Raw genomic sequence first — 11829 nt, forward strand, 5'->3', positions numbered from 1 at the left:
ATTTCATTTAGAGCGAGAAATCTTTCTGATTTAAAAAGTTGTCAGACAGTTTTGTGATGAATGTTATTAACTAAATACATATAAACCCTGTCCTTAGCTTCAGTCCTGTTTAATATTATGTCTAATATTATGATATTAAAACATAATATAAAGAAATCAGGCTTATGTTTTTGTTACAATGCTCTAAATAACCTTAGTCTAGTTTAAAAATATAATCTGTAATACAGTATCTATCAAAAAACAGATTAAATTCATAAATCTAAAATAAAAGTGAGAACTAAATCTAGAGTATTTTAAAATATAAAATCAACTTAATGATCCACTTATAGAAAATCTTACCAGCTAGTGATTCCTCATACTTAAGAATGTGCTCCACTAGGTTATCAACAAGTTGAGTACAAGCTTTCTTCACAGGTTTATATGAAGAATCCTCTTCAGACTTCAACAACTACATATGCATAACACAAAAACAAGAAACCCAGTATAACTATTCATTAAACAGTAAGTATATAAACATATGAAATGTTTCCATAAGAAAAAGGTTTTTCAATTTGTTAACAATAGTGAAAGTACAAATGAAAAACTAAATCAAAATATATGATAAGCATCTTAAGATATTTTATAAACCAGTTATTTCAAACAATTTTAGTATAAAGTATTTAAAATGCCATGTACAGGACCTAAGGCATGCTATGAAAGGAAAGAGAAAAGTTACTTTCCTTTATCCCCGTAATCTACAGTTCTAGTTGAATTACTTTAAAGATTTAAAATGCAATTCCTAATAGTTTCAAGTCCTGTGGTGTCTAAAAGGGTATCATGAGCTAATAAACTTATTTTATATAATTGTAACTGCACCTAGGCTACCAAAACAAAACCTTTTGCCAAATCATTAATAGCCCAAAGTAATATTCTTGAAGGCACCAAGACCACCAATTATATAGGGGGTTGTGTGTGTATGGATATATACTTCCTTAACCCTACATTTTAACATTTCATTACAAAATTAACACACAGGGATGTTGAAAAAATTTTGTTGTCCACATCTTCCACCTAGCATCTAAATTCCACTATTAACATTTTACTGTACTGGAACTTATAAATGTATATAGTAAGTATGTATACTCACATACACACCACTTTATCCATCTTATTTTTGATGCATTTCTAAGTTGGTAGACTTCTGCCTCCTCTTTGAGATAAAACTTATATGCTAGGAAATCAACAAACCTTCAGTGTTCTTTTATTTAGTTATGTTAAATGTATTCACCATTGTAGTTCAAGTCTCTACTAATATATAGAACAAAGGTTCTCAAATGATATCCTGCATAAGAATTATCTGGAGAGCTTGTTAAAAAAGAAAATTATGGCCCTATATTCAAGTTTCTAACTCATGCCTGAAAATTTGCTTTTCGAACAAATTACCAGGTAATAATCAGTTTTAGAACCACTGTTATAGCACATTACTATAACTTCAGATGTTCCCTCATGTGCCTATATAGGGGGCATCCTGTCCCCTATAACTACTCTTCTCATTTTTCCCCAGTTTAGATTACAAAGGAATTATATATAATCTTCCTGATAAAATTTATTCGTTTATATATAATCAAGGAAAGGGAAAAATAACAATTACTATATAAATTCATCAAAAGCTGTATTAAGGAAAAACACACACACACACACCATACTGAGATAATTATTTAGTGTCAACACACAGTCCAATGTACATGTGAGCATGAAGGTTTCCCGACAAAATCATATTCCATGAATAATTGGGAATCACTGATCTATGAGAAATCAACACAAACCCATGAGAAAGTACAAATATCTGACGCTGGACTGAACAAAATGTGTAGGGCTACTAAGTGTGCTAAATACTCTTGACCAAAGAATTTCCAATTATTCTAAGAATCAATTCACTGTACCTTTCCTAGTTTCTCTAAAACTTTATGCACACAATTGTTATGACTGGCTATATTTTTTATCACCTGTATTTGAGCTTTACCTCTTTTTTCAAATTTGTGAATTTGAATAGTATCAACATAAATTTATTTTATGTCTGTAAACTATATACTTTAACAACTCTATCCTTGGAAAAGGCCTGAAAGCTATGATAGCCCATTGGTCATAAATATCCACAGGACCAAAAGCGTACCTGTTAAATGGAACTAAGACTCTTAGGAAAAACAGCCCATTCTACATTTGGGAGGAAACACACAAGAGGAATTCGGGCATCTTGTATAGTAAAAAGTAATTATGCTACAAAGGAGTAATAAGGCTGTCTCAAAAGGGCACAGATGGCAACTTGAAGAGAATCGCATTGGGCAAAATTGGGATAATTTAAGCTCCAAAAAGAATGATAATTGTACAATATTAAATCTATTAGTTCATAATGGTATTAAACATGAACAAGTTCACTGGTCATCTTTGGTGACTGATATGTGACAGAAAAGAACCATACACTGCCTCTGGTTTTTTTTTTACAACAACCAAATAGTTATTGGGGGCAGGCAGGTTTTGTAAAGAGTCCCAACTATTTAAGACAGAAAGAATTAACAAATTTCTAATGAAAACAACAAACCTGGGTAATGATTATCTAAAACTAACTCTGCAACATTTTATAATTCATGCATTACATTGATAACGTTAATATGCACAATTGCTGAAAGAGGGACAATCAGACCACATGTGACTCCTAACATGATGCAGTGATATTCAGCATCAATTATGAAGTATTCTTACCCATACTTCAAAAATTGCACTTTAATTTTACCAAGTCTCTACCTTCAACAGTTTGCAGAAACACTACCCCTGCCAATAAGTTGATTCTGATTCATAGTGTAACCACAGAGACCAAGAGAACTGACTCTTCCATAGGATTTCGGAGACTGTAAATCGTTACAGGAGTCAATGGTCTGTCTCATCTTTCTTCTGTGGAGCAGCTTTCAGCTAGCAGCCCAATGCTTAGCTCACTGTGCCACTAGGGCTCCTGAACATGGATTAGGTAATACATAATAGGGAATACTTTCATTAATTTAGAGACAGATAATACAGATATGTGGGTTGTTTTCAAAGTAATGATTTGTTCAGGATAAAATATTAAAGTATTTACAGATGAAATGATAAAGTATAAGAATTGCTTTAATAGTACTACAGCAAAGAGGTGGAAAGGAAATGCTAATTTCTGAAGCTGGGTGATGGGTACTGCGAATATTTGATAATTTTCAAGTAAAAAAATAAAAATACCAATGAGAGAGAAACATTCCCATTATGAAGCATAAATACATGAACTATTCTCAAAAACATTACTTTTAGTATAGTTCTGTATTATGGAAATGTCTATAAATTTTATATCATGCCAAGTAATCTAACTGCACATTTCATGTAATCTACCTCTATATTTGCTCATCTCATATTTGTTTTATAAACGGAATAAATAAAATTCCAATGGTAGTGACACAGAAAGTTACATTTAACAAAAAGCTTAGCCTAACAAATAGAAATAATACTTACATTTTGAAGGAGTTGCTCAAACCAGTCATATCCAGTATCCCTGCACGCTGCAACCTAAAGGGAAAAATATAGTATGAAAATATCAACAATAAAAATGAAATGTACACTCACTATGCTCTTATCCAGCGACATAGAAACACTTAAAAAAATCCAAAAAACAAAAAAACTTCAATTTTCAATTATTTTTGTTTTTAAAATAACTAATTTATTTCTCAATAACTGAATACTTCTCAATGTTAAAAAAATTATTAAAAAATATCTTGAAGAAATTTAAGAAATCAGTTTAAAGTATTAATAGAGTACTAAATTTGGAACAATAACTGAATCACAAATTGCCAGGAAAAAAAATAGAGACTAATAGTAGTATTTTGCTGCTTTTGATGCTCAGTAGACAATTTAGAGATATTAGTGGAAAAGGTTTGGGCTTAACTTTAAATTCATCATGCAACTGAGAATATAAAACTTCTGATGCTTAAAATATCAAAATATGGGAAATTATAGTTTTGTGTATAATTATAAAAATGAAATTAATCTAAATTCATGTTTTCTGTAAAAGTAGGAATTGGTATTTCTTGGAAGAGTACTACTTGTAGGCTACTATTATCTATTCTCCCATTTCTCATTTCTATCCATTTTCAATTATTGGAAGAAGAGAATTTTATTATCAGTGCCTACACTTCAATGAATGCCAAAAAGTAGTGCAAAATGTAAATACAACTTTATCTTAATTGCACCCCTATTTTTAGAAAAATATTAAGTAAAGGAATCTGACTCTCTGCCACTGAGGCAAATCCAACTCATAGCAACCGTATAGACAGTGCAGAACTGTTCATTTCGGGTTTCTGAGATCACCTTTAGGAGAACAGCCAATCTTCCAATTTAACAGTCAAACACTCAACCAAACACTCACCAAGGCTACTCATAAAATGTAGACATCAACCAAATAACTTATCACTGTCTTTCCCCCTTTCTTACCACATCAGTGATGTTTAAGATTTTCCTTGTCATTGCTTCTTTGTCATTGTGTGGAGTTGGAGTAAACCAGAGTTTCTGGAATGTTTCATTTACTAATTTCTAAAAGAAAAAATGTCAAACTAAGGAACAACCAAAAACATGACAACCTTTCAAAGGTTTCAACAACATAAAGTTAGAATTTACTAATGTTAAAAAAAAAAAGTGACTGGGATTAAGCTTCTGAAGTTGGTAAAGATTTCAAATCATCTGAATAAATACTATACCTAGCCTAGAAATTCTACCTAGCAGACACTCAAGTGTTTCTGATCAAGCTAAAAATGTTACTACTTCCAAAGGAGTTGTTAAAATTGTTTTCATAGCTTAAAAGAGGAAATATAGGGATGATCAGATATATCTTCAAGTCATTCATTAATTCTAAACTTTAAAAAAGGTATTTACTAATTTAAAGAATTACAAGTAATTTGAAAATCAAGATAATTTTAAGGTGACAATAAATTTCTTGGATATAATGCAATCTCTTCAATGACAGTAAATACGAAAATAGCGGACAGACTTGGAAAGATCAGATTTTATTAATTATAAAATCCAGAATAAAAATTTTAGTAAAACTATGTCTTCATTTGGAGTTCACAAACTATTTCTGAAGGCTTTATATATATTCAGATAAGCAAAACTCAGATATGATTAATATCTCAATGATTTTAAAAAGTAATGAAAAATACATTATAAAGCAGTCAACATTTCTTCTTACCTTAATGCCCTCTTCATCATTTACTCTGCGAATCATTTTTACACACATCTCTGTAATTTTTGGAAATGTTGGCTGTTCAATACAGATGTCTCTTAGAATCTTTATTACCCTTTTCCTTACACTGATGCCAGTGTCCTGAAAATAGCAAGGGATTTTTAAATGTCAGAAAAATCAGGCTGCCATAGGTTTCAGAATGAAATCAGAAAATATGTACCCACAAGCCATACAGTTACTTGTTAAAATGATAAACATGGTCTGTATATTTTTTATTTACATGTTTTCTTATTGCATGTATGGGTTATCTTTATTATACTGTGTTATTACACTGAATAAATAGGCTATTCAAAAGATGGAAGAATGTTCTGTAGTTTATCACAAAACAAGATACTAGCATGATAAGCTAGCCAAAATTAAATAGGATAGTAAATGATTTACTGGAAACTGGCATAAACAACAACAACAATAAAAAACCAACTAAATGCCATCAAGTCAATTCTGACTCAAGGGGCAGGGTAGAACTGTCCTGTGGGTTTCTGAGAATGTGACTCTTTACAAGAGTAGAAAGTCACATCTTTCTCTCATGGAGAAACTGGTGGTTTCGAACTGCGGACCTGCTAGATCACAGCCCAATGCGTAACCACTATGCCACAAGAGCTTTGGCATAAACAAAAGGTAATAATAAAATCAAAACAGGAACCCACTGTTGGTTATTGATTTAGTTTAACACCTTCTTAGAAACATAACATTCTTTAATTCCTAGTTCAAGCAAGATGAATATGTAATTGATAGATTTATTTTTCTAGGTTAGTATTTTAAAACAAGATGTGGACAGTAGGAAGGCAAAATGACATTCATGAATCATTATAAAAATGACAAAACAAACATACCAATATTCTTTCAATCAGCATGTCATAATACTGCTCAGCAAGCTGAGGCCGACAGAGGACAAATCGACCTAGTAATTCTACTGCTGCCTCTCGGACACTAGTAGAGTTATCCATTAATCGTCCGTGAACTCCTCGCTGCATATCAAGCTATAGAAAAGTGTAGAAAATACAATGATTTGTCCTAAGTAGATATCATAACATATTAATTTGTAAAGAAAACTCAAAATAAGAAGACTCATTGTATTCTCTTTACCCTTGCTAGGATACTGGGGTCTACAGCAACAACCTCAGATAAACACTTCATAGCTTTTGTTCGAACGGCAATTGCATTTTCACCAAGAACTCGTAGGATCTGCCAAGCAAACATTGATATGCTCATAAGTTTAAGAATAAATAAACTTAACAAAACATAACATGAAAACATGCAAACAAAATTAAATACATCTATTACAACTTTTAAAGTTTTAAATAAAAGAGTTGATTTGTTATCTCCCAACCCAAAAGCTTAATTTACAGGCCAGTACATGTGGTAAGAAGGCATTTTATATTTTGGGGTCTTTTCTTTATCACGGCAAAATATTTGCATAACCTGAGTCAAGAGTATTTAGTATCATTCAAATCATAAGTTGGTAACAGAATAATTTGATTTTCAAAAATAACACCATTCATTTAATCCTTACTATATGTGTGTGTATTCATACAGATATATATCCATCTATCTAAACAAATGAGAATTCATATGTAAAAGGCATTTAGAAGAAATAATTTGAATACGGAACATGAAAAAGGAGTTCTGGTGGTGCAGAGATTATGTCACTTTAAGAAAGGTGGCCATTCACTCCTTCCAGTTGTTCTGAGAGAAGGATGTTGTAATGTGTTTCTGTAAAGATTCACAGCCTTGGAAACCATGCGGAATAGCTTTCCTCTATCAGATATGGTTAAGTGGTGGTCAGTGGTTTAAACTAACCAACTAATCTGATGGAGAGAAGTGAGGCTGTCTACTCCCATATACATTTAAACAAAAAACAAAACAAAACTCACTGCTATTCAGTTGATGTTGACTCATAGTGACCCTATAGGACAGGGTAGAACTGACCCTGAGAATTCCAGAGGCTGTAACTCTTTATGAGAATAGAAAGTTTTTTGCTTGAGGAGAGTTGTGGTTTCACCCTCTGACCTTGTAGCTGGTAGACCAATTCAGAACTACTACACCACTCATAAAGATGTGCAGCTTTGGAAATTCTATGTAGTCACTAGTGAACTGGAATAGACTTGATGGCAGTGTACTGGTTTACACAGTTGCTGTAAGTTAGAATCTACTCAACGGCAATGTGCTAACAGAAACATGAAAATGTGTTATTTGCATGCACTTTGAAGAAAGTTGTCCTCTACATAGAAAAGATAGTGCATTCTTTCTGGCAAGAATCAGAAAAATGACCATCATTTTGTAAGGACTTATGGCTCAGTTTACCTGTGTCAAATAAATATCAAAGCTCTGGGCAAACGGCCTCATAGAGGCCAAGTATCGAACAATCAAACAAGCATCATCATAGTCCACAGTATCAGAGTTCATTCTGCAAAAAAAGAAAAATTACATTCTTATTACTGTAGATTAAGTAAATAGATATCAAAGGGGGAAAATAAAAAGGAAAACTCTTCCCCTCTAAGCCTTACTTCAATGTGCTGAACTGAGAAGGTGTGGTTTTAATAATGCTTCTAAGAAACTTTTTCCGATTCTCAGCTCGATGCATGATTTGACCAGTTGTCTCAACCTCCTTTGAGTGATGTGTCCCTTCAGATGATTCTTCATCTTTTTGGGATTTCATTGCCTTTTCTGTTTCCAGGGTTGTATCACGGAACCACTGGGCTATATAGAATTTACGGGAAAACTGGAAAGAAATTAGACAGACTTAAGCTAATCAGTAGCAAAATCTTCAACCTAGTGATAGTGTTCACAATTAAGAAAAAAATACTAAGGTTAACTTTAAACAACCAACAGTGAAAGTAAGATTTTTAGAACTTTAAACAATTTGGAATATCTCAAAGGCTATAAGACATAATATGAGGGGGCTTCAAAATGTCCATCTAAAAATGGAACTGAAAGACAATAGGAATCTCCAACTTTTGGAAGTGCTCTCATATTACTTTATTTCAGAATTTATATTAAAGATGTCAATAGATAGATACCACAGAATAAATATAACTCTACTAAATATAGAACACCATTAACAACTACCTAAGGACAATGTGAAAGAACTAATCAGTAACATTAAAAAGATGGTAGATTAACTAGAAAATTTCGGAAAAACTGTAGGCAAGAGACTGCCACAGTTCTTAAATCTCACCTCACTTCTGTAAGAAATACACAGGTTAATTATCAAAATAGTGCAAATCTGAAGCACACCTGCAAATCTGTTCAATACAGAACAAAAATAGTGCAGTAGTTGGTTGAATAGTTTACGTTTCCAATCCCTTTTGACTGTATATTCCATTTGGAAAAAAAAAAAAGTTAAAATTTAAAGTAGCCCTGTATAGTCATACTCTTCTCCAGTGTAGTTTACACATTTCATTTACGAATCCAATATTTGACACTTTATATAAAATATGTAAAAAAATAGATTTAAGGGTTATATTTAAAAAGAACTAAACACAAAATTCTAAGTTTTTTGGTTTTTAATATGCTTTTATAATAATTTCATGCACTACCTAGGACATGCCCATTGTAAGAATTAACGATCAAGTCTGCTAACAGATTTCCAAGTATTTCCTTAGTCATGTAATCTTAGTATACACTACAGTATTTATGCCGGAATTCCATTTAAGACAAGTCAAGACATAACCATTCTTTTCTGTTAAGAATTGTATTAAGAAAAAAAAAAAAAGAATTGTATTAAGCAGTCCTTTATTTTATCTCTTAAAAATTGATTGCCCTAAACAAGTTAACTTTTCAAGTCATTTTCCAATTTACTTATACAATTTGAATAAAAGTTGAGAAATCTCCACTTAAGAAAAAAACAAACACTCTTACCACCAGTGAAGGGTCAGTCTCAGTGTTTTCATCCAAGTAGTCAAGCAAAGCTTTCTGCAATTGTTGGATTTCATCTTCTCCTCCTGAAACCTACAGCATTAAGCAAGTAAGAATGAAAAAGATTTTACATGTGTCCTTTAATAAATTATCTTGTTACAAACACAAGCTGGAGGAAAGTAACTGATAAAAAGGTAAAATTCTGAGAACAAAAACTGTAAAACATAATATAGCTGAGGATGGCTTTTAAGATTACGAACTCTGTCACTTTTCTCTAAAAGAGCCTATGGGTAGTTGACATAAAAACCACACTGTTACCTATTTGAAAAAACAAACTAACAAAAAATGCTTTGAGTATTTAATTTAGCAGCTGGAATTATGCTATTATCTGTAGTAACAAATATCATAGGTTTCTTTAAAATACTATTTAAAAACAACATTCTGGACGGTAAATGCCAATTATTTACAACTACGAAACAAACAGCATCCAACTTCACATAGTACAATAAATATAAGGAAAGTGAGCTCTTCACTTAATCTAGGAAGGAAAGAAGTCTGGCCCTTCTGTCAAAAACAATATACAGCCAGAACTGAACTGAATCCATAGGGTTTTCATGAGCTGATATTTTGGAAACAGATCACCAGGTCTTTCTTTTACGCTCAGTGCTCCTGAAACCTTTTCAGTAACACAACATGAAAGTCTCCAATGACAGATGGTTTTGGCTGAGCAAGAAGTACAGAGTCTGTAGCAAAACCCAGGCTTTCCACACAGAAAGTGAAAACTCCAACACTGATCACCAAAGCTTTGTACATTGGATGATAGTATTACACAAGGGGGTTGATGTTTGTAAAAACATAATAAAGCAGTGAGTCTCAAAGTTGAGAATCAGGTGGAAGTTTTATTAAAACACGGGATTACAAAAAAAGAAAAGAAAAGAAAAAAAAAACCCATGGGATTACTGGGCCCCACTCCCAGAATCTATTGATTCAAAAGTCTGAGAAGAGTCCTTGAAAATGTACATTTCAAACAAGTTTCTAGGTGACTGCAATACAGGTGCAAAATTCAGGGAAATATAAGACAACTGCAATAAAAAATGTAGGGGTTATGTTATAATGCTTACACTTAATCTCAAATGGTTCACAGAGAAATATTAAAAACAAAACAACTCAAAACCAAAAAATACGCTCGCAAACATTGAAACCACACACATAGACACACAGACACACAGACAAGGATAATAAAGCAAATATAAAATGACAGCAAGAGGAACCAAGCGCTGTTTGTCCTATTATAATTTTGCTGGATGTTTGAAATTATTTCCAAAGAAAAGGGAACAAAATCTTTGACCCAGTTACCATATATACTGGAGTTTACCAGCACATTTTTAATGCAGTTTTTGTGGTAAAATTAGGTGTCTCGGTGGAAAGTCGGGTCAGCTTATACTAGAGTATACACAGTAACCATTTTACTGAGAAATTATTCTAAGGAAATAAAACAAAAGAAAGGAATGGCACATTATTAAGGGATTACGAACCAAAAAAAATCCCTTGGGCCAGAGATGGCTTCACAGGAGAATTCTACCAATCATTCAGGGAAGACCTGGCACCAATCCTACACAAACTCTTCCAGAACATAGAAAAAGATGGAAAACCCTTTCTAAGAAGCTAGTATAACTCTGATACCTAAAGCGGGCAAAGATCCCACAAGAACTGAGAACTACAGACCAATATCCCTAATGAACATTGATGCAAAAATTCTTAACAAAATACTGGCCAATAGAATACAAAAGCATATTAAAAAAGTAAGTCACCGTGACCAAGTGGGATTCATAACAGGGATGCAGGGATGGTTCAACATACGAAAGACTATCAGTATAAGAACTACATGATAATATCAATAGATGTGGAAAAAGCATTCAACAACATCCAACATGCATTCCTGTTTAAGATACTGAAGAAGATAGGAATAGGAGGAAAATTCCTCAATATTATACAAGCTATATATGAAAAACAAACAGCCAACGTGGTAGTTAATGGAGAAAAGATGAAAATAATTCCACTGAAAAAGGGGACCGACAAGGATGCCCCTTTTGTCCCCACTCCTATTTAAAATCGTACTGGAGGTACTATCTAACAATATAAGACAAAAAAAAGACATCAAAGGAATTCATCTGAGGAAGGAAATGGCAAAACTATATTATTCGCAGACGATATGATTCTATACATTGAAAATTCCCTATGCTCCAAAAGTGGAGTGTTGGAAGCAATAGAGCAACATGGCAGAGTGGCAGAATACAAGATCAACAAACAGAAGTCTATTGGACTGCTCTACACACACATCAGACAAGATCACAGAAGAGACGATTAAAAAGGTAGTACCCTTTAAAATAGCCAAGCACAAATTGAAGTATCTAGGGATATACCTGACAAAACCCCCGAAAGATTTGTATGAGGAAAATTATAAAACGCTACTACAAGAAACCAAGAGTGACCTCAACAAATGGAAGAACATCCCATGTTCGCAGACTGGCAGACTCAATATAGTAAAGATGTCAGTTCTGCCCAAGGCACTATAAAAGTTCAATGCTATCCCGATGTCAATATCACCATCCTTCTTCAAAGAACTGGAAAAACTGATTATCAACTTCATACGGAGGGGGAAGAAGCCCAGAATTGGCAGA

General features: G+C 32.9%; 1 protein-coding gene across 2 annotated transcripts in view; it reads right to left on the minus strand.

The window, feature by feature from the left end:
- NIPBL (NIPBL cohesin loading factor) overlaps window positions 1-11829 on the minus strand; it is a 223264-nt gene that overhangs the window by 31532 nt on the left and 179903 nt on the right. For both annotated transcript variants that reach the window (XM_004698075.2, XM_045285402.1), the window contains exons 25-33: window positions 9152-9241; window positions 7798-8012; window positions 7595-7697; window positions 6377-6475; window positions 6124-6270; window positions 5237-5371; window positions 4486-4584; window positions 3511-3564; window positions 340-448 (exon numbers count right to left, since the gene is read on the minus strand). In XM_004698075.2, coding sequence (XP_004698132.1) covers window positions 340-448; window positions 3511-3564; window positions 4486-4584; window positions 5237-5371; window positions 6124-6270; window positions 6377-6475; window positions 7595-7697; window positions 7798-8012; window positions 9152-9241 — 1051 coding nt within the window. The remainder of the gene's footprint in view (window positions 1-339; window positions 449-3510; window positions 3565-4485; window positions 4585-5236; window positions 5372-6123; window positions 6271-6376; window positions 6476-7594; window positions 7698-7797; window positions 8013-9151; window positions 9242-11829) is intronic.

Source organism: Echinops telfairi, unplaced genomic scaffold (assembly GCF_000313985.2).
Source record: "Echinops telfairi isolate 266 unplaced genomic scaffold, ASM31398v2 ScPeMD7_7469;HRSCAF=8507_1, whole genome shotgun sequence".
Taxonomy (NCBI): domain Eukaryota; kingdom Metazoa; phylum Chordata; class Mammalia; order Afrosoricida; family Tenrecidae; genus Echinops; species Echinops telfairi.